The 27,926-nt window shown below is 40.6% G+C and overlaps 1 protein-coding gene across 1 annotated transcript in view; it reads left to right on the forward strand.

The window, feature by feature from the left end:
- The window catches only part of Dpy19l1 (dpy-19 like C-mannosyltransferase 1), a 67,326-nt gene that overhangs the window by 12,722 nt on the left and 26,678 nt on the right, over nucleotides 1-27,926 (forward strand). The window contains 6 exon segments of the mRNA XM_076938810.1: nucleotides 3,076-3,100; nucleotides 3,709-3,796; nucleotides 6,862-6,999; nucleotides 10,288-10,408; nucleotides 11,010-11,103; nucleotides 24,749-24,806. Of these exon segments, the coding sequence (XP_076794925.1) occupies nucleotides 3,076-3,100; nucleotides 3,709-3,796; nucleotides 6,862-6,999; nucleotides 10,288-10,408; nucleotides 11,010-11,103; nucleotides 24,749-24,806 (524 nt within the window).

Raw genomic sequence — 27,926 nt, forward strand, 5'->3', positions numbered from 1 at the left:
ATGCACTTTTTCTATTACTTTGTCTTTATCCCTAAATCACATGTTCATAGAGCAGTGTCTTACTGGAACTTCAAATGACATACTATGCATCATTTTAAAGAAAATGTCTCTAAATTTTAATATAAGAAAAATTTTACTCCATGTGTGAGCCTGCGTGTGTGCATCTGTCTGTCTGTCTGTCTGTCTGTCTCTCTGTGTGTGTGTGTGGGGGGGGGCGTGCCTGTATTAATGTGCTTGTGCCTATAGAAGCCAGATGAAATGTGGGTGTTACTTTTCAGGATCTGTGTACTTTGTTGTAGTGAGACAAGAGTCTCTCTGTGGCCTGGGGCTTGGAGATTAGACTAAACTGGCTGGCCTGAGAGCCTAGGGAATCCTCCCTCCTGTCTTTCCAAGGCTGGGCTTACAAATGCTGTTGTCTCCCACACCCAGCTTTCCACTTGGATTTTGGGTTGCTTATTAAGTTTGTGTGGCAAACATTTTCTGTCCTGAGCCTTCCCTCTGTCTCTAATAATTAGTAGTGTCTGTAAAGTATATTTCCTTTATTGAGGGATTTGTTGCAGCAGTTTTGTTCTTTTCTATTTAAATTAAAGAGGGACTGAGATTAGGAATTCTTTGTGAACAAGATGGCTGAGAAATTGGCACTGTCTCCCTGTCTGTCCTCTTCTGTAGAGGCCATATAGTTTGTGGATTTTTGGTCTGAAGTCTTAAAGCTAACCCATTAGTTTGCCCAATCTGTTGTGTATTATCCAGCAAGCTGCTCATCTGTAGTGAGTTCCCGGTTCTTCACAATTGAGGCCTTACTTATGCCCACCACCATAGGGAAGCTGTGAGGATTTATTGATTTCCAAACAGCTGGGTAGTATGTAGCAAATGTTTGATGTTACCACTAACTTGAGCAGAAGAGATTGAAAAGTGCCAGGACTTCCTATTGTCCACACTGGTGTTAAAGGAACCCATTAAAGGCATCTGGCATCTTCCGTCTTCTCCCAAGAGATTATGGTATTTTAAGAACACAAAAGGTGTACATCTGCTGCAGATACATAGGGCTACCAGGTCAGTAACCCTTCATATCTGTGATTGGTGGTTCAGTCTCTGTGAGCCACCATGGGCCCAGGTTAGTGGATGCTGTAGATCTTCTCATGGTATCCTTGACCCCTCCAGATCATTTAATTCTATTTCCCATTCTTCCACAAGACACTCTGAGCTCTGCCTGATATTTAGCTGTTGGTCTCTGCATCGGTTTTTTATCCGCTGCTGGATGAAACCTCTCAGGAAAAGTATCACTAATAGTTTTGGGGGTTGGCTCTACCCCATGAGATGGGTCTTAAGTTGGGGCAGTCATTGATTGCTGTTCCCTCAGCCTCTGTTCTACCTTTTCCCCTGCATATCCCGTAGACAAGACAAATGTGTTGAAGGATTTGTGGGTTGGTCCCCTAACAGTAGGAGCAGGGATTGTCTACGTCTCTGTTCCCTGTCAGTGGATCCCCTCCCCTAACTGGACTGTCTAGTTGGGTCTTAGTGGGAAGGAATATGCTTAGTTACACTAGGAGTAGATGTCCCAGGGTTGGGGTGGTACCCAAGGGGGTTTTCCCTTCTCTGAGGGAGAGGGTAGGGAGGGGAAGGATTTGTAAGAGTGGGACTGGGAGGGGCCGCTGTGATTGGGATATTAAGTGAATAAATTAAATAAATTAATGAAAAAAAGAACACAAAGGAAGGTGACCTTGACAAATTCTTATTTTCACTATAGAATAGAAGATGAAACTTGCTCAAATAACAGAAGTCATGCCTAACATGGTTTTTTTCACCAGAATTTTTTTTTTTTTAGGGTAGTCTAGAAGTTATTGGCCAAGTATAAGATGCTAATGGTAAAATATAAGACAGAAAAAATTATCACCGGTTAATAATACTGTCTAAAATGGAGAATTTAAAATAAGCTGAAAATACTCTAATCAATAAATTGAAAACAAATCTGTCACAAATTAATCTTCACAGATTTGTATATCAACAATAATGTGTATTAGCTTAGAAAATATTTTATGGACATTAGAAAAAATTTAAAATAGGAATAGGGTGAGTACCCCTAATCTAAAATCCCAAAGGTCCAAACATTTTGAGTGTTGACATGTAGGCAGAGATGGAAACTATTATTACACCTGACCTCAGGATGAGTCCGTCAAAGTGCAGGCACCCTAAAAATATGATATCAAAGTACCTCTGACTGTATAGTATTTCAGAGACATAAATGGATTTGTATTCAGACATCATACCATCCCCAGCTATGTCATTATACAAATAGATATTTCAAAATGTGAAAAACAAATTGATATTTCAAACACTTCTTGTCCCAAGCCTTGAGTTTCCCCCTTGTACTGCCTGATAGGATTTTTCTCAAGGGCAATTGAAAAGTGATGTGTATAACTGAATGTGTATACCATGTTTATGAACATGGCGTCTGTAGTCAGAGGTGTCTCCAGTGATCTTTGTCCATTCTGAGATGTGACCTGTGTTACTGTTGGCCTTGCCCTGAGGGTTTTTTTTTTTTTTTTTTCTGTCTCTTCTTTTCTTCTCCACTTCATGTAAAAACCCAGGCAATAAAGTAGTTTATAAAGGTGGTGGTGCTTTGTGTATTTATTTCGCTATTTCACTTGTAACCCTGGCCCACCAGTAATCGTGGCCCTTTGTTCTAAGGTCCTTTACCTATGGAGTTTGCTCCTCTGGGGTCTTTTTGGGATGCTTTTGATCTAGTGGTTTCTGTAGAGTGTTGGCAACAGTAGGGCCTCATGTTCTGTGGCATGTGAGGGAGGGAGTGAAAACTGTAGCTGGACTGTGAGCTGCTCTCTTGGTGCAGTGCAGGCTTACCCACAATGCTTTTTTTGAAAGGTTAGTGGTCTCTCCTAGATGCTAAGCCTGGTTAAGCCTTTTCTCAGCTTAGGCTTGGCAAGTTTACCTCAGGAGTGTTTATGGGGTCTACAGAATCTGGCCCCGAATATGCTGGGTCCCCTTGGAAGTGCTTATCTGTAAGAAGAAAGTATTTCTTCATGCTAAAATAGTAAAATACATTTCTTTTTCTTTCAGCTTCCTTTGCAGCCCTATTGCACTGGTAAGATGTTTTTTCTTCATTGTTATGTATTATGTAAATGTTCATAACTTACCAAAGCTATAGCCTATGTATTTAAAGGAATAGCTTCTGTATCATAAAAATGGATGTATCTTATTTATACCATAGTTTTCTGAAATATTAGTTTAATTGATAAATCAGGATCAGAATAATAAAACTGTTATATAAGTTATCTATTATTAAAGAGGTTATATTTGATACTCTAATTTGTGTAACATTAATATGGTGTATATGTTAAATGTTAAATTGATGTTTTTAATCTTCTGGGTGGAGAGATGTATGAATTTTGTGAACCAGGCAGTTTCTGAATGGTACCCAATGGCATATTCAGTGGAATCTATATTTTTATAGTATATCACTTAAAATATCGTTACGGTTTATTTGAATGTTAAAATCTAATTGGAATGTGTTTCTCTTTCTTATAGAGAGGACTTTTAGTAGAATTGTGAAAACCTGGTAGAAAACAAATAATGATGCAGTGGTTTTTCAGTTTTGTTTCAAATAGTCTGCAATCTGTAGGACAGTTCCTTTGCCTTTGAAGTAGCTCTCCTGGCCTCAGCACTGACCGTCCTGTTGTTGAATGTTCCCAGGAGCCACATAACACACCTCTTTGAAAACGACCGGCATTTTTCTCACCTCTCAACGCTGGAAAGGGAGATGGCGTTCCGCACTGAAATGGTTAGTTGTGTATGTGGATAGTATTTCATTGTAGTATTTTGGGACTCTAAATATTTTAAAGCTTTTTGGCATGAAAAGTTTCAACAAGACATTCCCAAATAAAAGTAGTAGCCACTTCTGCCTCCTTGTAGCTTCAACAGCAGACAACACACAGTCATCCATATTTCCTTACCCATCTCTGTTTGAAGGAAATTAGATTTAACTCATGTGCTACTACATTTGAGGTTCCTCAAAGGACATTTTGTATCTAGTAATTTCTTAGCATCATCAGATGAAATTTTTTGAATGAGCTGATTGGCACTTGATAGCAGCTAATGTCCTTAACTGAAGATGCAAACTGTCTGCACGGATGTTTACCTGCTGTATTGATGGATCTTTTAATCTGTAAGTCCTTCTTTCTGTTTTGTTTTTCTGCTATTTATCTATTGAGGAACCATATATCCCCCTGATACACACACACAAACACACACACACACACACACACACACACACGTGTGTGTATTTATACATATGTATAATATACATATGTATTTATATATACATATACTAATTCCTCAACATACATGTAGTATACATATATGTTACATAGACTTGTCTATGGCTGTAACTTACATTCTTACTATGTTTCTATTTCCTGTGTTTTCTGAAGACTAAAGGAAAATATGGCTACTTTCTGGCAGGAAAACTTCCTAGCTTATGCTGGGCCCTTTTTATTGTAGCCTCTCAAGGCTCACAGAAGGGACTGGTTGCCTTCTCAGATATTCAGTCTGGGGAGTAGCTTAAGGAATGGTCTGGCTGAGGCCTTCTTAGAGCCCAGCCATCTGTGTAGTTCACTCATTTTGTTAGAACAGACCCTGCCATTATTTTTCTTCACATGCTGACTTGTATCTCTGGAAAGAATTTTCCTGCAACATTGCTTCAGTGTCTTTTCTAGACTTACTAATTAGTGGAAAGACAGGAAAATGATCCATTCTTTTATTTATATTGTTTTCATAAAAATAAATTGATTCTTTCATGTCTTCTAATCAGAATCAGTAGATTGATTGGCGTATATTGTGTAACCTTTGGTGTCTGGAACTGGCCGGTCTCTGCCTCAGGGGGACCTCACTAGTGTTTCCTTGGTGTCCAGGCCTTCCTTACTTTGGGGTGTTGCATGACACCTCCTATCCAACTGGCAGTAGCCAGTTTTCCAAGGAGCTCAGTTCTTTTCAGCTGTAGATGGCATGTAGCGACCAGGACCCCTGTGTTGCAGGTGCTCACTGCTACTGCATGGGCCATTGAGGCTTGGCCTTTTAGTAGGCAGAATTAGGAAACTTTTTTTTTTTTTTAAACAAACCCAATAAGTCATGAATTTATATTAAAAATTTTAAATTAAAATTTAGGATTTGTTCTATTTTACTTGATATTAAATTTGTTTTACTCTGAGAGTATTAATTTCAAATTATTTACTTAGTAGAATAAAAATGTCAAGCTCAGTAGAAATATAATTATTAAATGAATTTTAGGATTTCTAGAAGTCTATCTCAACGCTATGCTGTGTTCCACTTAGATTGCCCAGTAGGGTTACTTGGTATTCTCGTCCAATTTGATAAATAATTAATGCCTTTTTAAATTTTTGTTACTTAAATATTTAAAGTTGTGTGTTTTTGTGATTAACTAAAATGTTAATATGTTTCTAAAATGAAACATAGAGCAGATAGATACAGTAGTTTGGGACTCTGACAGTCCCAGAGTCTAGAAGGGATGGACCAAGTGCCACTCTGTGAGGTTGGCTGGTGTTTGCTGCTGGTCTGGGTCTCTCAGTTTACTGTTGCACTGCTCTTCAGTCTCTGCTTCTGTCCTCTTGGTCCTTTTGTCCTTTGTGTTCGACTTTCCCTGGTGTAGGTCTGTGTTCACATTAGAGTCACTGGAATCTCTTTGCCATTACTTCAACTTGATTGCATCATTGAGGAGTCTGTTTAAATTAGACAGACCATATTCACAGTTCTGGCCTACAAGAAAATATTAGAGACCCTGTTAACTTAATACAGGAGGAAGTCTATCTTATTTTAAAAAGGGTTATGTGAGGACTAACTCAAGGTTGAATCAAACTTTCTTTCTCTAGAGACATTCTGGGTAGTAGGGAAGTCACCTTTCTGTGTTCAGAGCTTTGGCAGGTGCTCCCACTTTGGTTAAACTAAAGAGAAGGTGGCATTTGCCCTGTATGCCTCTGTGTCCCTTACAGTGCCTCTCAGGCTCTTGCCTAAGCTTCATGGACTGTCAGGGGACCTTATTTTTGTTTCATTTTGTTTATTTATTAAGAAGAAGTCTCCCATTTGCTGAGCTGGTTCAGACTTACTTTATAGCTGAAGATGGCCTTGAACTGCTTATTCTTCTGCCTTTACTTAGTTAAGCGAAGGGCTAAGGTGTTGGGTTATGTAGTGATGGGCATTGAACTCAAAGCCTCCTGCACGCTGGGCGAGTACTCAGCCAAGTGAGTTATAGCATCAGCTCTGCCTCATATTTATTTATTTATTTTTTTGTCTCATGTCATTTCACCTTTGTTACAGTCCTTTTCAAAGTAGCATGTCAGACTAAACTTTCCTAGTTCTCCCAAAATGCAATCCCTCCCAGTCCCCAGTGACAGCTCTAGACTGTTGCCATGGGAGGAAATGATCTGTAAAATTACTGTTTAAAAGGAATGTGTATAATGTACAGTCTTTTTCAAAAACACATTTAGATGTTTGAATGTAAATTTGGAGGAAATAAGACTGATGTCATTTTTAGGTATTGAATAGCCTCTTCATACATGGTATATGCTGAATTACGTGTATACATATTAAATTCTGAAACTATTTTTGAAGCTATTTTCCCATTTAATTATTTTAATTATGATGAAATTCTTCTAAAATACACTTTTTTGCAACCTAAGAATTTATAAATCATCAGAAACTGTGAAATTAATTGTAGCTATTACCTGCTTGAGGGCTCAGCTTTTCAGAACCAGTGGTTTTTCAATATTTGTAATCTAAGAAGATGAATAACTATGTACATTTTATTATAACTGGAGTGTATACTTCTTTCAGGGGCTGTATTATTCTTACTTCAAGACTATTGTGGAAGCACCCTCGTTTTTGAATGGCGTATGGATGATAATGAATGACAAGCTGACTGAATACCCCCTTGTTATTAACACATTACAGAGGTTCAATCTTTACCCTGAGGTAAGTTACTGCTGTGATTTTTTCATGAAAAAAAAATGCTTTTTAAAAATTACGTGTGAGTCTCTTAAGTTCAGATTTACCATACTAAATTTTATTCCACTTTGTAATAAAAAGTATGTACCATGTGAAGGAGTTCATTGGGGGAGGGGATTTTGAATGTCTGGGATCTATAATTGTGATGGCATTACTAGAATATGAGGAACTTCTTTACATTTGGTGAGTTTATATCGAGAGACAACCATGACTGCCATGGGTCATTTGTCAGATAACAATTTCTTCCTCTGTAGGAAGACATACCTTCCCTCTCTAGGATAGCATCCTTCCTTCTCTTGGGTGACATCCTTCCCTCCCTAGGGTGACATCCTTCCCTCTCTTGGGTAACATCTCTAGGATTCCTCTTTCTATTGAGAGCATTTTCTAGGGCAGGGCTCAAAGGAAGGTGGGCTCATCCAGGAGACAGGGAGGAAGAATGTGATACCAGCAGCATTTTTAGATGTTCATTACCCTCCCTGCCTTCATTTGATTCATTTGACACATTTTAAAAGCATTTTTCTGGGCCCTGGGCTAAGAACCAATTCCTTTTTGACTTGAACTCAGGATCTCTTACAAAGCTCATATCTTCCCTTACCTTCTTAACATTGGTACAGAGTGGTACCCGATGTCTGCGCTGTGTCTGTCTAGGTCTCTGCTCAGCAGCTGTCCTTAGTGGGTCTGCAGTTTTTCCTCTACAGAGAGAACTTCACTTCTGGATCAATGACTCGGTTGGTTACTGAGCAGTCAATATGAGTGCCCTCCATAGTTCAGTGTTTTCCCACAAAGTACTGCTCTTGAATGTTTTCTGTGACTATGTGCAAGTAGACCTTATGAAAATGGGATTACAGGCTGTGCAGGATTTTTACATGTGAGTTTTGTCTTTGGGGTCATTTGTAGCCACCACTTTCATCTCAAGACAGGGTTCCTCTGTGTCACCATGGCTGCTGATGTGTCATTTATAATGGCTGAATGCATGATCTTGTATGGACGTTTTAAATTTTCACAGTTGTGAGTATTGTAAGCAAAGTGGCAGCAAACACCGTGAATCTAATCTTTATTAGACACGGTGGCCTTATTTAGGTCTTACTGCTTTGATAGGACACTACATCCAAAAGGAATGTGGAGAGGAAAGGGTTTATATAGTTTATCTAATGTTCCCAGTCCATTGAGAAAAACAAACTGGAAATTCAAGGCAGGAACTTGGAGGCAGGGCAGGGACTGGAGAAGAGACCATGGAAGAATGCTTCTCACTGGTGCGCTCCCCACAGCCTGCCCGTGAGTGGAACTCCCCATATGGGCCGGGCCTTCTCCCATCAGTCATTACTCAGAGACAATGCCCCACAGATTTACTTGCAGGTCAGACTTTTGGAGGTGTTTTCTCAAATACGATTCCCTCCTCCAAGATATGTCTAGATATATCAATTTGTGTCAAATTGATAGAAACCACCAGCAAAACATCTATTCATTTTTTAAACTATAAATTTGTGAATATAGCTCTTCAGTTTAGCAGAATATGCATTGTAATGATTTGGGGGCTTATTGCCAAAAAGCCTTCCATATAGGTTATACCAACTGAATCCCTGCCAACAGCAGTTTGGGAAATGTTGATTTGCATCCTTGCTGATTTTGATAGACAAGGAAATTATAAGCACTTGGTGCATTTTATTTAATTCATGTATATGAATGCATTTCAGTGCTATACAAATATCCATTTCTATTTTGAAAAAGAATTCCTGTTTATGCCCCCATATCTGTTTCTATTGAGTTTCTTAAAGACTCATTTTTTATACATAAGATGTTATGATTATGACATTAATGAAATATTTATCTTTTTAGCTATGGATACATATTTTCCCATGCAACATTTTATGCCCATGAATCTTCTAACTTATGATTTTTAAATATATATGTAAAATATTTATTCTTTATAGTTATATACTTATGTTTATATTTTTAACTTATTTGGAATTTGTGTTGAAGCATTTGTAGAAAAGAGTATTCTTTATACTGGTCTTCTTTGTGACTCAACCCTGATGACAGGCCCATCTTCTCACCACTGACTTGAAGTAGCGTTCTCTTTTAAATGCAAAATCAGTGTACTTATCAATGACTGTCACCTGTGTTTGCATTCTATGCTCAGTATTGCCCTTATTGAAGTCCTTAAAGTGGACTCTGAAGTGCAGATTTGCTTGCATCAAATGTACAAGAAAGTGCCCTTGGGTTGTGCCTGCAGGAGGGTGATGGAGGCAGAAGGAAATATAAAACTGAGTTGAGCTGTCATGGAGTCTCTTCTAAAGCCCCAGCCCCAGTGAATCCCATGGATTTTCTGGGCTGGGATAGCTTAGCACAGTTATGCTTCCTTTGGCAAAGGCCCCTGCACTACATATCATAGTTCATAGTCACAGATTGATTAGCCTATCATAGGCTGCAGTTTCCCTTGTGTGACCTTGAGTACACTACTTTCTTCAGCCCAGAGCAGTTCTGTAGAGCGGGCAGCGGCTGGGCTGGGAGCGCCTCTGCCTGGAAGGCGGATTAGTTTTTGTGGGCCACCTCCAGTATGGCATTGATCAGTCTGGGTTTGGGTCTGCCGGTGTCCTGCTAGTTCAGTTACCTTCAGGGATAGACTTTTATTTATATTCATTAGGACATTCCCCTCTTATTCTTTTACTTCTCTAAAATAATTATAGATGTTGGGATTTTGGCTAGGATTGTTTATCTTTACAAATTAATTTGAGATGTGAATTTACATCTTGAAAAATTAGATAAACACATAATTTGTTTGGGTCCTTTATGTTTCCTGGTAGAATTATATATTTTTTAAAAATGTAAATCTTGAAGATTTATTACATTTTTTTTCTAAGCTGTGCGTCACCAGTAAAAGACTTGACTACTGAAGAGTCTGTGGGAGAGGCTGCGCCTTGTTTAACTAGAGTCCTTTTGGGAGAGGCTGCGCCTTGTTTAACTAGATATACAAGGAGCCAAACAGCTGAAGCATGAAAAACTCTAAAACATATCTAGTAATGAAAACTTACTTCTTTTCGTTTTGTTTGTTTGTTTTGTTTTTTAAAAATTTTCTAGACAGGGTTTCTCTGGAGAACCCCCGGCTTTCCTGGAACTCACTCTGTAGACCAGGATGGCTTCAGACTTAGAAAGATCTTCCTGCCTCTGCCTCTTGAGTACTGGAATTACAGGAGTGTGCCACCAATACCTGGCTTGGAAATTATTTCTTATGACTTCTTTATTTTCTTTAAAAAGGTGATCTTAGCTAGCTGGTACCGGATTTATACCAAAATAATGGATTTGATTGGTATTCAAACCAAGATATGCTGGACAGTTACCCGAGGAGAAGGACTGAGTCCGATTGAAAGCTGTGAGGGTGAGCTCCTTTTTCATGTCGTCCAGTTGTCTGTTGGACTACAGAGAACTTACTGCAATCTTCGTGATATAAGTAACAACCATTTTATTTTGCTCTTGCATTCTGCAAGTCTCAAATTTGGGCAGGCTGGTTTGCTTCCATGGTCACAGGGCAATTACATGACTGGGAAAGGTGGACTGAACAGGAAGCTGTTTTGGTCACATTTTGGCTCTTGGGCTGGAATAGTTCAGGTATTCCTGGGATGTCTAGATGCCACCTTTCCATGGACTTTGAGCTTTTTCATAGCAAGGTACTAGTCACAAAGTAGCTATGCCCTTCCCAGGGTGGCTTCACTTGAGCTGGATCTCTGTGGCTGCTGAAGCCCTCCTCTCAGAGGCCATGCTGTTGCCTCTGCCCAACCCCCATTACCTCCCTGAGGTGCAGACCAGCTATCTGAGTAGTACTGGTCTCATCCCTGTTCTGCATGCATGTCCTGTTTTCAGATGGGAACCAAGGAAACCATGTTTCTGGCAACCGTTTCACAGTAAGCACAGTTTAATGTAAATTGCCAGACTCATAACATAATTTGTGGCTAGAACATATGTTTTGTTTATTTTTAAAGGATTGGGAGATCCAGCTTGCTTTTATGTTGCTGTAATTTTTATGTTAAATGGACTAATGATGGCATTATTCTTCATATATGGCACATATTTAAGGTAAGAATATCTTAGTATATGTTTGCAAAATATAATAAGTTATTAGTTAATAATTATTGATAATTATTGCTCAATTTTAATAGTGTTTTTAAAATATTTGTTTGTGATTGTCTGATTTTACTGTTATTATGGTAATGACATTTCAGATTGTTTTGGAATAGCGGTTCTCAACCTTCCTCGTGTCACTGCCCCTTAATGAAGTTCCTCAATGCTGTAGTCTCCCCAACTATAAGATTACTTCATTGTTACTTCGGAACTATAATTTTGCTACTGTTTCGAGTCGTAATGTAAATATCTGATAAGCAATGAACCCTAAAGGGGCACATCTCTGGGGCTGAGAGACTTAAATAGAATATGTTGGGCATATGCAGTAAATGTTAATGGAATATGTATCATTTTTATAAAATATGAAAGTATCACTTATCAGATGATAGTGATGGCCATTGCTTTTCCAGTGTTAAACTTACGTGTATTCCACTCAACTCTTTGCAATCTGCCTATCTTCATAGTCAAGTAGTGTTCTTGCAACATAAGTAATGATAGTATTTAAAGGTTTTATGTTTGTATTTTCCTTTGTATTTTGATGATATATTGTAATATGTGTATGTTTGTCTGTACTATTGTATTTCATTTGTGTGTATGTGTGCATATGTAGGTGCATATGAATGTAGGGGTGCATGTGTGTGGAGGTCAGAGAACAATGTTGAATGTCTTAGGCATTGCCAAACATTTGAGACTAGGTCTCTTGCTGGTAACTTACCAAGTAGGCGTGGCTAGATGACTGACAAGCCCTGGGAATCCATCTGTCTCCTTTTCCTGAGAGCTAAGATTACAAGCTAGGATTACCCACCTTTTTTCATGGGTTCTAATGGATTGGACAGAGGTCCTTATGTTTGCAAGGCCAGCACTTGATGCCTAAGCCATCTCCTCAGCTGTTTGAGCTTATCTGTCCTTGAAAGGATTTTAAAAATGTCTTCCTACTGCTTGCTGACTGTAGTGCAGGACTGGGTGCATATGGATGCAGTTTTCCACTTGAGTTAGTGGAAAGGAGCTGGGCTCCTGTAGTGTCCTGTATCTTCTTTGCATTTTCAGTTTAACTGCTCGAAGACCTCTGTTTTTAGGTCAGTGTTTGAGTGCACAGCAGGTACTTGATAAGTGCTTATCAAATGGAGAAGCAACTAGGTCAGATTGAAATATAGTTGCAATTTATATTTTTATAAATATATGCTTGTATATTTATAAATAAATATTAAATATATAAGTCTATAAATTGTATTATATTAATATAAAGATTATATAAGATTATATAAGTATAAATATATAACTAGCAAGACTATATAAATATTTTATATATACTTACAGATATAAGTATATATTATTTATAACATATACATAAATATGTAAATAAATATATTTATAAACAAATGAGTATATATTTATATAAATTTAAAATGCTTACAGATGCTTTACTGTATTTAGGAGACTTTATTCAAGTAAGATAAATGCAAACATGGTTATTGCTAGGCAGCACAGATAATTCTGCTTTTATTGTTGAAAGACTTTCACCCTTTACTAGAGGAAACATTTACATTGATTTCTTACCATGCTTTATATAACTTTTATATAAAAGGCTACTGGCATAATATCTGTGAAGAGAATAGAAGGTTCTGGTACAATTGAAGGGGTCGTAGTGACACTGGTCCTGTACAACTTTCTTAATCTTTACTCATACCTTTCCTGGTAAATAAACATTCTTCTCTATATAGGCAATGCATGTTCAGTTCTATAGTCAACTTTTATGATATATGCTAGGTAGTGTCTTCTTAGAAGAGTGTGGGCTGTCACAGGATGCGAGCAGGCAGTAAGGTGAGCATGGTGACATAATGCATACTAGTGGAAGACAAGAGGCAGCAACAAAGGGAGGAAGTCTACAGTCCTGAGGAGGGACAAGCTTGTTCTGATGGGAGGGACACTAGCCCAGCCCTGAAGAGTAAAAGGATTTAGATAGGTGGAAATATCTGGGAGGTGCATCCCAGGTTGAGGCAGAAGCAGAGGCATGGTGACAGTTTGACCTGAGGGTCCATGTTTTCATGGGCTCAGAGGCAATCACAGTTATAGCCTTGGGTGAGCTGGATGATGAAGCCTAGTGCAAGGCTGGCTCCAAACTTACTCCAAAGTGAATGGAGGAAGTTAGCAGTTTAACAAGCAGTGGGTCGTGATTCAGGCTGAGTGATGATCTTATAAGGTCCCTAAGTGCCATCTGTCCCCAGAGACACACAATGGACACTCAACACATGATACTAGAGAGCACCACCTGCCAGGAGTGCTTGAAATCAGTTTTCTAGGTTGCCATGACCCAAGGCAGCCTATGGAGAAAGCGCTTACTGGCTCACAGTCTGTGAGTGGCATGGAGGCATTGCAGCAGGTGGCAGGCACTGGAGAAGAAGCAGGTAGCTGAGAGAGCAAGCTGGAAGTGAGGCAAAGCTTGAGATTTTCAAAGCCCACCTCTGTTTTCTCCAGTGGGCTGTAGGATCTTTCCAAGCATCACCACATCCAGGGGCCACGTTCTGAAATGCCTGAGCCTCTGGGGGACATTCTCTTCCAAACCACTATACCCTATTAAAAACAACAGCAATAACAACAACAACAAGAAGAACAAAAGCTTGGCATGGTGGCACATCCTAACACTGGGAAGGCTGAGACAGGTGGATCCTGTGCTCCTTGTCCAGCCAAACTAGTATACTTAGCCAATTTCTAGGCTGGTGAGAGACCCTTTCTCAAACAGCAAACAAACATTATAGACAGCACCTAAAGACTTATCCCAGAGGTTGTCCCCTGTCCTTTATTGTAGGCACATAATCAAACGCAAGCGAGCATGCACGCATGCACGCATGCACGCACGCACACAGATGTTTCACAGCAATGCTAGACTGTACCATCTCGAGTAGTATCAGTACAGCTTAGGGTTGTTATACTTGTGTCTGTGTGCTGGGTTATACTGTAATGCTTTCTCTGCCTGTAGTTGCAGCCCTCCAGAGGTCTACGTTTAAGCTGGTGGTGAGGGAACAATCATAGGTTCAGCACATTAGAAACTAGTCTACTCGCAGGGTCAAGGCCTACAGCTTGTTTCAGCTCTGCTGCCTTTGAACTCTTCTGTATTGCCGAAGCTTGATGCCCCGATCCATAGCCTACATTGCCAGTGGACATTCATTTTCCAGCTCTGTCTTTGCTGTTTGTATAACCACAAAGTGGAGCTCAGGCTGCCTGCCGCCACAGATGCCAATAAGCCAAGCTAGGGATTAGCCTTTAAACTGTACAAATCTGAGAAGGCCAAACGATATCCTAGAAACTGCACTCCACTGTCTCCTGACAGCAGACTTTAGGACATGACAACAGGGGCCATCCATCATTCCACACTTAGCCTTGGCTCTGAGGTTCCTGCATTTCTCCTTCTCTTTCCTTCCCCTCCACTTTCCCCTCATAAGGTTTCTTTCTGTGTAGTGAGGTTTGGATATCCCCAAGGCCACTGATCCTTGAGCACCACTGGGTTAGAAGCTGCTTGAAACAAGCCCTTAGTCAGTCTCTTTCCTCTCTCCCTCTCCGTCTCTCTTCCCCCCGCCTCCCCCACCTCTACCCTGCTGTGTGTGTGTGTGTGTGTGTGTGTGTGTGTGTGTGTAAATTCCTTTCTGCAATTTGAAGCCCAGTGTGACCTGTCATTTTTAGTAAGCTCCAAGTAACTTTGTTAGCTTGCCACCTTGCTCAAAGGTGTCTCTGAGGATAAATAGGAAAATGAGCCCAGTTTCTCTGCCTACAGTCTCTACTCAATACCATCGACACAGAGGCTTCTTTGACAAGTCCTCTTGTTCACTCTGGCTGGATGGCTGTGGATGCAGATTTGATGTCCTCATTCTCCATTCAGTAGGTTTGTGGAGCTGCTGGTTAAACTCAAGGAAATGTGCTTGTGTTCCTGGGCTAGTATAAAGTGTTACAAAGGGTGGGATGGAGAGGCATGCAGGATGGAGAGACATGGAGGACGGTGTGTGGGAAGCAGCGCAGGGCCTGTGCGTTCACAAACCTTCTTCCTCCGCTAGACATTTGGAAGCTTTCTAAACTTAGTCTTCTTGTCATTTAATGGAAGCGTTGTCCTGTAGGAAGACGGAGTCACTGCTGTCAACTTGAACTTTAACCACTTTCCTGTTCCTGGATCTTGCAGGTTGAGAACAAAAAGTCCTAAACCCTCAACTCTGCCTTCGATTTCTTGTGACCAGTTCCATTTCTAAGCTATTTAGATAATATTAACTAATTTTTCTAAGATCTCCTAAGAGCAGTTCATTTGCATTACTGGGATTTGAATGTAGACAGAACTTCAGAGTGTGTGCTCTGCATTTGAAATGTTTCTTTCTATAGAAATTAAATTACCCATTCCTTTATTTATTATTTATATATACTGAGTAATGAAGGAAAAAAAACTATTCCATTTTAAAGAAGAGTACTATTTTATTTTTAAAATAATGTAAGGCCGAATGAAGTTCAGAAAGGTCCAGACTGTGCGCCCTCCCACCTCACAGTTCATCACTAAGGTCTCCGCAGTCCCAGGACTTAGACTTGTCTTCCTTTTCCACTTGATACCTACAGCTTGACTGTTTCAGTATTGCCATTTATACCGTTTGTCAGTGTCTCATCTGCTCTGTTCTCAGTGTCACACAGGGCTTTGTGATCATGTGAGTCGTTTTCTCATTGATGTCACTGTATTGACTTTCTAACTACAGCACAAATTGGAAGAAAAGGTGGCATGCTGGCTGCAGGATGTCTGTGACCTTACAGGTCCCCTGTGATGTACCTGCCCTGGGCTCATTCTCAGTCCGGTCTTTATCACCCAGCCACGACTCCAGAGTTTTAGGTGATGTGGCAGGGGGTTTGCCTCAGTCTGTTTTACAGATAGGTTTGCTTCTAGTGGTTTTTAAACCAAAAATAACAAAACCTTACAAATTTTTTGAAGGGACAGTAATAGGAATATTGTTCAATACTGTCTGATAGAAATATCTATTCAATACCAATTGATAAGAATATCTGTTCAATACCATCTGATAGGGATATATGTTCAATACCATCTAATAGGAATACCTTTTCAATACTATCTGGGACTTTCCTATGGCTTTGCTTCTCACAGTCATTTGCATTATAGATAACAATTGATAGCTGTGTATCTCCTGATAACCTGATGCTGGCATGGTAGTCATTACACAGTGAGTGTTCCTGACCTGACCAGAAAGATTTTAAATTTGGCCTTTATATTTTGGAGTATTTGCATAAACATGCAATGTGGCATCTTGGAATGGCACCAAAATCTAAAAGTGAAACTCACTGTATAAATAATTGCAAAATAATTATTTTGATTTTCCTGGTTTTCTATATTCTGAATAATCCACCAATTTTACTACTAACTTCTAAGTTCATATTTTTTACTTCTTATTTCAGCACCCCCACCTTTGTGTTTCTCTTCTAGATCTCCTCTTGTTCTGCTTTCATGAAGGTGGGCCTTCTCTAGGCTGCCCTCACTTGTCTAAGACCTCTCACATCCTAGGCCACCACAGGCTGCTGTGGGCCTTCTGCCTCCACTATCCTGAGAGTTCTCCCCTTTTCATTTGTGTTCATTTGGAATTCTGTAGTGGCCTCTTTCTTATATATTCCTTTATTTTGGAGAATCACATTCTCTTGTAGTTTGGAAAAAGAAAATCTAGAGATCATTTTAAAATAAATATGTCTTGCAGATTTGAATTTGTTTGTTTGTTTGTTTGTTTTTACTTTATTGCTGTTTGCCTTGTTCTAGATTCTATTTTTCCTTAGACATTGAAGGCTTGTTTTGCTGCTTTCTCAGCTTCATTGTGTGATACTGTTTCTGGGAAGATGTAAACAATCTACTCTCCTTGGATAGGGAACTAGCAGACTAACACCAAAGTTTCCACCAAAATCAACGTGGTAAAGCACTGAGTTTTATTGCAATTACTTATGGGGATAAGGGTGAAGGGTTACTTAAGGAGTACAAATGACTCAAAGACAGCTGCTTTCCCATGGCACCCTCAAGCATGGGTAACAGCTCATAAACTTAGAGCACACTGCATGGCCTGCAGGTAGCACAGCATGCTAGAGAATCTTCTTTCCAGGTAGCTCAGCTGATCTGCTTCTTCCAGGCAGCTTATCTGAACTGCCTTTTCAGGAAAGCTCAGCTTGTCTCTCAGTTATATATTTTGGCGAGGAAGGGACCTGGTCAATTTGATAAGTTTCAGGGACTTCCTGAAGTCTTTCAGTTGTTTACTTTCTGGACTTAATGAGCTTCTCTGCAGGATTTTACCTCCTTTAGATATTCTATGTCTTAAGGAGCTTTCCTCCATAGTGGAGGTTTTATCTTGGACAAATTGCCTCACAGCAGGAATGCCTGCTATCCCGTGTACCCCTTCCCTTTATCTGTTCCCTTTGCATCTGGCTTTTTATCTTTATTGCCCAAAAAGTCTCATTGTAGCAGATGACAGTTTATTCTGTCTGTGGTACTCTGGGCTCTGCATCTTGGACAATGACTGTCCTCATTGTTGTTGGTATTTCTGAGATGATTTTCTTACCTATTGCTTTCCACTTTTTTTCTCAAAGTCCAAATTATTTGGATATTAGAGTATTTTAAAATAAAATTTTAGGATTGTTTTTCTCCCCCATTCTATCTGTTATACTTTCTGTTCCTTAGTAAAATTTCAACTTTTTAAAGAATCTGGATTCACAATTTTTCTGGCATGCGCTCTCTCTCTCTCTCTCTCTCTCTCTCTCTCTCTGTGTGTGTGTGTGTGTGTGTGTGTGTGTGTCTGTGTGTGTTGTTTCTTATGTTTAATTTCTCCTTGAATTGTGGTTTCTGTTTTTCATATGTAGAGTGACCCTGGAGCCTGGCAATCCTTAGTGCAGCAGTTACAGTTTTAGAAGCAGAGAGCTTTTAGAACCTGAGAAGATGAAGCTTTTAAGGGAGTGGAACTTTCAGACTTGCAGACTCCATGAGTCTGGAAAGCTGTCTGTAGAGGAGACCCAGACTCCTTTTGTCTGCAGCTCTGTCTTTGTGGCCCAGCAGTGTCTGCATGTGGAGAACAAGCAGCAAGGAGGAACTTGCATTCTTAACCATTTTCATTCCTGAATTAGTGTGGTGTGTGGACATAAACCTGTACAGTGCTGCCACCCACACGGAACAGTGACACGAGGGCTGAGTGTGCGCACGCTGCCCAGGCAAAGCACACTCCTGGTCCTCTGTTACCTTCATGTCTTGTGCTGATCCAGCTGTCTTAGAATTGATAGTCTTTTTTTTTTTTTTTTTCATGCATTTCTGTCCATTTCATATCTGCTGACCAGGGTCCCCGAGGCCACTGTGGTCTGTCTGATGCTTTCTTCATCTTTCTTGTATTCATATTTTCTCCTCCTCTCCTTGCAGACTCCTTCGTCACTGATGGTCAGAGTAGCTCTCTTGGTAGCAGAGACACTTTTTAAACACAATTTTATTTCTAGATGTTACAGAAAGGCCCAGAAGACTTACCTGTACTCCTCTCCCCATTTGATTTTGTCATGTCCCCGTTTACTTCTGAAATGAACAGTCATTACAGTCTCCATGATCGGCCTCCAAGTACAGATCAGATGTTCTTTTGAGGCTCTGTGGTAGGATGAAATACTTTTTATTATCGGTGTCTTAGTTCTCCACTGGTTCCTACCTGTTAAATTTCTCATGAGAATATATTTTATACCCGTCCTGCTTCTACAGTTTTGTGTGATATTTTCTAATTTTTACCATGTCTTAGTGCATGCATTCAGTGCTGACTCACGCAGGATTTGGTAAACTGTCTTAATTAAATAGGCTATGTTGCACCTATGAAACTTGGCCAGGTACATGCTTTTCTGAATGTTCTAGTAACTTGGCCTGCTGTCATATCTTTCATCCAACCCATTTGGTTTAACAGTTGTATATGAATATTTAAAGATAAGTATTTCTCTTTGGTATGCATAAAATGATGAATTTTGTTGTTAGAAAATACTAGCATCTTCTCTCCAAATTCTTCCCCTGGTATGACTTCACTGTCTTAGCAAATGACACGTCTTTCACAGTGATGCCCATGCCTGCTCCTGGGAGGTACCTGTGGCCTTCCTCTGCCCTTGGCTCTAATCCAGATGGGTCAGAACATCTCAAGTCCATGCACTTTCCTCTCCATCACCGACTTTGCAAACATGAAGCCTCAGGACACTGGCTGTTGAGCTAATGCGTCAACCTTGCCCTTACCCACACTGTTCTATACACTGATGTCCATGTGAGTGTTTCACTAGAGACTGACCCAGACATGGCGGACAAATGCAGACATCTGAACATGTGCTGATGTTTGGATTGACACTGGCATAGAATGGTAGCCAAGTGTTGGGAGCACAGAGGTGGCTTGTGCAGTTCATTTATGAAGAGCTTTGTGGATGGTGGCTGCCTGAGGCACGGTGTTATGTTTAGAGAAAGGTAACAGGCCTGGGAGAAGGAGGCCATGAGCTGTCTAGTCCTCCTCTTGGTGTAAGAGAATGGCAGCAAGTATGTGGGAGTGCTGTAAAGGAAGTTGTTGGGGAAAAGGTGGGAGTCCCTCGTCTGCCACGCCTCCTCGGGCTAGGCCACTGCTTGGGGAAGCAGGACATAGGATACAGGACATGGGAAGCTTGACTGCACTCACCCTATGCTGGCACTGGGTGGGAGTCAGGCTATGTAAAGCTGAGGGGGTTCGGGGAGTGCAGTCTGAGGTCCTGAGAGCTGCCTGAGCTGGCTCAGGGGTGTCCCTGGCCTGCAGGGGGCTGGGACTCACTGGTTCTCAGGCTCTTGTGCACCCAGGCTCTGCTGGAAGCCACGGAAGAGCTGAGAACGAAGTGGGGGCCCACTGGCTGGATTGGCCCTCGGCCTAAGGGGAGAGGGAGAGAATGCTCAGGCAGCACCCCACACAGAGGAGTCCTTGGCTCAGCCGGCCTGGGTTGGTGGCCTCCATGGCTGGGAATGCAGAGAGGTCTTCAGGAGATGAGAAGCCAGCTCTGTAGGCAAAGGCCCGCTCCTCTGCTCCCCATGGTGGATCTCGGTGAATCAAGAAGCAGTCTAAGATGTTTATTGTCATGGTGGAAAGTAGATGAGAAACCCTATCCTGCCCTTTTCTTGTGTGGGCCTGAGGCTAAATATCTTTTGCAGGGAGGAGTGTCTGGGAAGGAAAGCTTAATTGGTTAAGCCCCTCTGGCTTTTAGGTACCTCATTAATATGGAGATCTGTCTTGAGGCTCACACCTTTTACCTGTGGAGGGGCTAGTAGGGGCATTGCCTTTATGTGATTGAAAGACACAAATCTATGGAGGCCTCATGTCAGGAGCCTAGAGTCTGGGAGCATGGCCAAACTCCTACCCACCCTTGCAGGGGACCCTGTGGGGTTACCTGCAGGGTCACTGGGGTTTCAAACCTAGCTCAACCAGAAGCCAAGCTGCCTTTCAGGGTCCTACAGGAAATGTGTAGACTGCAGTCATTAGCAGGCAGAGCTGGAGAGTCTCCAGGGAAGCAACCACACCAAAGACATGGTGGTTCCAGCTGCAGGAGGAAGGCCTTGGGAAGGCTGCTGGGCCGCACAGTGAGAGCTCCCCCTGGTTAGTGGGCATAGTGGAAAGGCCTGTCGTGGTGCAGAGACTCCACTGACCACATACTATTGGCAATGAATTGGCACCTATGTCTGGGCAAGTGGCTAAGGACAACAGTGGCATATTTAACATCAAGGTCCCCAACCACTGAACACCAGCAGGCTTTTGAATGAGTGCCAATTATGTATTTGTTCATGCTCAGGTGCCATCCCTGAGTGTCTGCCATGGTAAGGCTTAGTCTGGTGCTAAGTGTGTGGTTCCTACCACGGTGATGGAGAGAGGTTTGGTCTAAATGCCTGCAGACACAGTTAAAGTGAAGACATTAACTATTTGTAATATAAGCTGCAGACCTGGACAGGGCCAAGCAGAGAATACGTTGATAAACCCTATTCAGTTGTCATTTTCTTCCTTGTCTTTACTTTCTTCTTTTTAAATCATTAATATTGTGTACATATGTGGACATGACATGTAGGTAGGACATGTGCCATGTTCAAGATGGGGAAACCCATTGAGTTGTTTCTCTACTGTTACCTTTATGTGAGTTCAGGAGCTTGAGAGGCAGGAGCCGTTACCTCCCGAGCCCTCTCACTGGCCAGCTCTTCTCTTTATTCATCGTACCATTGAGTCCCATCGCTGTAGGGAGAAGGCTCTCAACTCAGGCCTAGCCCATGCTTTCTTCACTAGGCCAGCAAGGTGTCAGAGACTTAGTTCCCAGACTTGGGACTGAAAGTTCTCCATTTTGCTTCCACATTTTCTCTTTGCAATTTGTTAAGTATTTACATAAGAAAACTCATTCCAAGTGTTATTTACTATGGTTTTAAAACCCTGAATGTGCTTTTTAAAATATGTTATATTTTGTGTCCCGTCATTTTGTATGTAGTACTACAGAGAAAAAATTAACATTTATTAATCAGAGAATTAAAAAAAACTCATTAAAATTTGAGAATTGATTTCATTCTTTAGAAATGAAGGATTATAGAATTATTCAATTTCAGAACCAGGAAGCATTTTAATGGTTATTTTAAATTTTAAGCTTTAGTGCCCCTCCTTAATTTTTTTTTATCTAAGATCATTTGAGGTTCAGAGGGTAACTAAAGAGGCTGGGTAGATGTCTCAGTTAATAAAATGCTTGCTTGCACAAGCATGCTGACCCAAGTTCAGGTCACTGGTGGCTATGTAAAAAGCCAGGTAGTATAGCAGCACACACCTGTAATCCCCAGTGCTGGGGAGGTAGGAATAGAGGATGCCTGGGGCTTACTGGCCAGCTAGTTTGCTAAGCTCCAGGGTCACTGAGAGACCCTTTCTCAAAACAAGAAGGTAGAGAGTCACAGAAGAAGACCCCCAGTGTTGACCACTAATCTTTCTCTCTCTCTCTCTCTCTCTCTCTCTCTCTCTCTCTCTCTCTCTCTCTCTCACACACACACACACACACACACACACACACACCCCACATGCACAAAAAGAGGAGTGAAGTCTATTGGGTGGAGGTGACAGATTTCCACCAAGCTTCGCAGGTTTTGTAAATTTGCACAGCGGTGGTTTTCATGCTTTCTGATGGCCAGTAATAGTGCAAAAGAGGAATACTGAGATTCACTGTAGTGGGGAAAATTAAACAATTTTAATATTTTAATTACCACGTTTTTTCTGGTTAGCAACGTAACATTTTTGTGCAGTCTCTAAGATCAGAATGGTAGCTTAGTATTAGGGACACTAATTTTGATTTTTGTTTTTGCAAATCACATCATTAAATAGTTATTGCAACTGAAATTATTCCTTATGGACAAGCCAGCTCTACTCCACCTCCCAGCTTCGCATGTTGTGAAAGTGGGTCAGAAAACGCTGCCTCCCTGGGTAGTTAGGCACAGAAGACAGAAGGTACCAGACTGGAACCTGTGCTGAGCAGGTTGGTAAGAGGGATGTGTCCTTTGGTGAATGCCCAGGCTCGGAGCCTCAGGCTGGTGGCAGCTGCATGAGGCTGGATAGCTGTGGCAGTGCCAGCCTGGGATTTGGTCAGGCTTTGCTCCTCTCACATGTTCTGTCTCCCTCTGTTTTTCATTAAGAAAAACTAAAGTTAGAAAAGTTTAGCTTGGATTCTGTTTTCTTCAAGGGAAGTCTTAACAAGGGAATTTTCTAAGTTCTTAATTTGTTTCTGTTTGTCTTATGTGTTTTACTATAATCAGAGAATGAGTTGTTTCTAGAGCTCATAGCTATAGGAACATAAGAAATAGTGTATTCTCTGTACAGTCAGACTACTGTGTAGTTTTATAAAATTGAGCATTTTGCCTATCTACTTCACAACTTTGGCATGTTTTCCTTGGCTGATGTGACCTGTCACATTCTGAATGTGTGAAAACAACCAGCATGGTCAGATTTCACCTCATTCTCTGTGTTTATAGAAGGATTAATTTAGTACTTGACTGATGTGCTGTTCATAAAACTTTCTTTGACATAATTCAAATTAAATAAATGGGGAGTGGAATATTTAGTGATTGAGTAGGCAGAACAGTCCATCACAAATTGTACATAAATTCAGTGCCATTCTGATGGAAAACAACATTTGTTTTGAAAACGGGGCTGTTAGAGCGTACTAACAGCAGCGAGCTGCTGAGAATGACAGAAAACCGTCTCTATGAGTGGCTGGGCATGGGGAGTTCTCCTGAGATGTATTAAAATAACCAGATCTTACAGGATAAAAATGGTGCCATGTGACAGAAAAGAATTACAGAATTAAATCAGTTGACTACAATAGAAAAAGCTTTAGGTTGTAGGAAATTACTGTATGAGACAGGCTGGATTTCTCTTGAGAAAGGGAGGTTTACTTGCTTGGCATTTTAGCATGAATGATGACTTGAAAGAGGACAGAGTAGAGCTCTGCAGATAAAAGACCTAAGTGGAAACGCATGGCACTTGAGGGGATTTTAGGTGGCTGTCTATAAAATTTTGGAATAGAACCTTCATGGACAGGGCATACAATGAAGAGGAAATAAAATTATTGACGCGCTTAACCACATAATATCTTTAAAGTTCTAACTGAATACCCTTTACACTATATCAGTGTAATTTGTGACACATATGACATCCAGCCATTTGATTACTACAGTCTTTAGGCAGAGAAGCACAGTCATAATGTGAATACTTAAGGGCGTTTGTAGGCAGTTCATGGAAGAAAAATGTGCATTTCATTGAAACAGTACAGTTATCTTCCATACAGATAGGGAGGGAAGTAGAAATTCAAATGGCAGTGAGGCTTAGTACCGCCTCAAGTCTGAAGAGCAGACTGAGAGTCTGAGCTCTGCCTCGGGAGGACCAGCATAGGTCACTCTGGTCTGTCCCAGGGGAAGAGAAGCAGGAGCATGTGCATGAAAAATATTTGCATGCCCATTAAAAAAGAGACGAAGAAGTTGCAGTGCTCTGGGACTGTGCAATATTTCACAGTGATTTAAAGATGCCTTTGGTAACAAGTATTAAGAGTGATCATGATAAAGTAGAAAAGAACAAATATCAGATAGATGTGAATGACACATACTAGAAACTGTATGGTTACAGAGAATGGTTTGGAAGGAGAGACACAGTCAAAAATGCCACTAACTTTCTTAAATAATGCCTTTCAGTTCTCCATCTCCCAGCCCCCTGAGTGTGCACATTTGTAGGTGGTAAATAAGGTTATTGGTTTTTGGTTTTCTGAGACCAGATCTCATACTCTGGCCTCATATTCCAGTGTAGCTATGGCCTTGAACTCCTGATTTTCCTGCCTGAATCTCAAGTGCTGGGTCACGGGCATTTGTCATCTCATTCAGCTGGTATTTTGACTAGTGATAGTTTGGAAGAAATCAAGCATTTTGTAAATAAGCAAAGGAGAGGTCTTTTGTGTCAAAGCAGTCTGTGTTGGTGGCAGGTAATTGCGATACTCTGTTTTAAGTTTTAGATAAAGACTGACCTACATTTCTGACATGCACTTAGTTATATTTTCCTACCCCCTTTTGCAGTGGCAGCCGATTGGGAGGCGTGGTCACAGTGCTGTGCTTCTTTTTCAATCATGGAGAGGTAAGTAGACAGAATCACTACTGAAATACAAATTTCTTCCAATTAATTTCCTTATGTTTAACCTGTAATAGTGTTTCTTAAACATTTGATCCAGTCATTTTGTCCCAAATTCAAATACTAGTAGTCTCTTAAAATGACAGGAGTCTTACTGATTTGAGCAAATAATTTGATTTTAAAGCCAGTGATTCTTATGTTAGGGGCAGTGCACTTTTACATATCCTATTCAGACTATTTGCCAAACCTATAAATTCACAACTATTCAAGGCAGTGCAAAGATAGCAACATTGTCAAGTGCCTGGTCTCTCGATCTCTGCTGCCTGGCTTGAAAACCCTAGCTTTTTCATTTATTATCTGTGATACCTGGGCAAGTCAGTTAATCTGTCTATGCATTCCTCTGCTTTGTAAATGGGGTCATGATGTTATTTATCTCATGGAGTTATTGCATAAATCAGGTGAATCCATTTGTGTAAAGTATCTAATACAGGGTTTAAAAATATTAAGTGCCATATGCTTGTTAGCTCAGATTGGTAGTTTTATTCATCACTAATAGTTTTCAGATAAAATTCTAATCCAGATTTTCACTACATTCCTTCCCCTAAATTAACCATACTTTAAATAACTTTCCTGGTAGTATGTCTGTCTAGACTTCTCATGGTAATGTTTGTATGGGGAAGGAAAAAGATGTGTGAGATGTGTCCATGTTTTCTCTTCTTGTCCTGGTTATCTGCAGCCGTTGAACACACACAGGTTGAAGAGTGAGTAATAAGACTCGGAGCTGCTCGGCTTAGAGCGTTGGTGTGTGAGCACAGCAGCAGCAGTGCATTGCTATAGCTGGGTTTGGGCCAGCGGTGGGAAGGAGGGCTTTGGCTTTTTCCTGAGGATTCTGCACATTGTAATAGCCTGGGTCATGGGATGTTTTAAAGCTGGTTAAGAGAATGATGTGCGAAATGGTAAATAACTGCTTACTCTACTGCAAGAAAGGAGCATTGTACGCTCAGAGTAGGATGTGGGGCTTGGGCTATTGAATATGTAGATCCAGATGCAGCGAGAAAGGCACTGTTGTGGAGCACAGAGGGCCCTTGTGTTCCTCATGGTGTCCTGGGTTAGTAGTTTCTCTCCTTACGGTTTTTTTTTTTTTTTTTTTTAACATTCTTGATGTTCAAGTAGTAGGAACATTGTTTCTTAAAATCTTCAATTCTAAAAATATTAGTTGATTTTTTTTATTCTCTTGGCAGTTTTTACCCATTTAATTTATTTAAAACATGCTTAGTTAGATATCATTTTCTTAGGAAAAGGTACATGAAACAATTAGAATTTTAGTTTTACGGAAATGGCTAGTTGTTACATTTATTTGTTGGCTTATGGCAAAAATGTTACATTTTTATGTAATGACTTTGTAGTTTAGAGCATACACTATAGTTTTCATAAAATATTGAAAGAATTCAGGTAACCAAGAACTTTCTATACTTTTGTGTATCATTTGGCTTTCAGATTATGACAGCTTCAGTTCTCATTTTCTTCTAACTTTAAAACTACTTTTAGCTGAGTGCTTGCCTTTTCTCTCAGTGTTCAAGAGGCATGGGAGTGGCTCTCTGTGAGTTTGAGGCCAGTCTGGTCTATAGATTTTAGGTCAGCCAGGGCTACAGAGTGAGACCTGTGAAGCAAACAAACAAAAGTGACTGTGTGTATGTTTCTAAAGTATCTAATTTTTGTGTGACAAGAATCATCTACTCTTCCTATATCCATTCATGCATCCAGTAACTTTTATAGAACATCGCACTGTGAAACAAATTGTGTTTGTTTATTCTGTGAGTTGTTAGGGATACATATGGCCTGCCTTCCAAGTGACCTGACGAGACAGCTTTTAGAAGTGTGCTCCTCATTGTGCATGTGTGCTGTGTGGATCAGATGTGGGCTGCTGGGTGGCTTCAGGAGCCTGTACCTGCTGAGCCATCTTGCTGCCCCAGCACTTACTTTCTTAGAAGAGATATTTATTCACAGACGTGAATTATTCACATATTACACAGATGTAGCCTGTTAGTTGCTTTTAAGTTCTATTTTCATTAGTTAGTTGTCTTAATAGTGGATCTAAGACACTATTTGGTGTATTGTAAAAATTTTTCCTACTGATGATATTACAAAGAAATATTTGCCTTAACAGAAGAACTGTTCTATTCATAGGGCAAAGGGTATTACTTGAGGGTAGAGTACTTGCCTCATAGTCTCAAAATACTGGGTTTGTTCCCTGGTTACCTAAAATAATGGATTAACACAATTTTAAAAAATGATTGGAAGATCTTAAAATCTGAATTATGTGAAAATGGAATATAGGGCCTTTTCAGCATCATGAGTGACCACACAGAGGTCTGCACTCCAGGACAAAACATGAGGATGAGCTCGCTTCTTATTGTTTATTATATCACCATGGGACGCCAAGATGAGGAAAGCTAGCAACTTTGCTGTTTGTCAGATGTTTCTTTGTCATAAGACCAGAAATGTATGCTCTAGGTTAATGGTGCTGCATACTGACTAAAAAGAATGGAGACTGGGGCTGCTCATCCCTACAGGGGACATGCATAGCACATCTTCCCCAAGGAATCTCAGGACTCTTCCAGGAAGAGCAGGTAGAAAGACTGAAAGAGCTAGAGGTTGTGGCTAACATTAAGGAAATAGTATTTCTAGCCACTGCAGGGTAGTCGCATATGTGAACTCACAGTGATTGTGACAGCATGTACAAGACCTATGCAAGCTACAACCAGACAGACTCCCAGCATAGAGTGGGGAAGGTGGGCAAGAAATTCCACCCTTAGCACAGGAGCTACTAGTACTCCAGAGCTGCTGGGAGAGGGAGCATCAGGACTTTTGATGATGGGGCTTCCTGTTAGGTAGACCATGTCCACAGGGCAGGCTCCCCCAAAACAATCCGAGTACAAACTGGACTTGACTCGTGGTTGCAGGCCTCTAAGTTAAGGGAGGAGGGGAAGTGTAGTTAGGGAGAAAATAGCAAAACAGGAGGATTTGTTCAAAATAAGTTGTATGTAATCATTAAAAACATTAATAAAATGGTGTTTAAACAAAAGATTCTGGAGCCCAGGCTGGACCGTAAAGTCATAAGATGAG

This window comes from Arvicanthis niloticus, chromosome 8 (genome assembly GCF_011762505.2).
Source record: "Arvicanthis niloticus isolate mArvNil1 chromosome 8, mArvNil1.pat.X, whole genome shotgun sequence".
Classification (NCBI taxonomy): Eukaryota; Metazoa; Chordata; class Mammalia; order Rodentia; family Muridae; genus Arvicanthis; species Arvicanthis niloticus.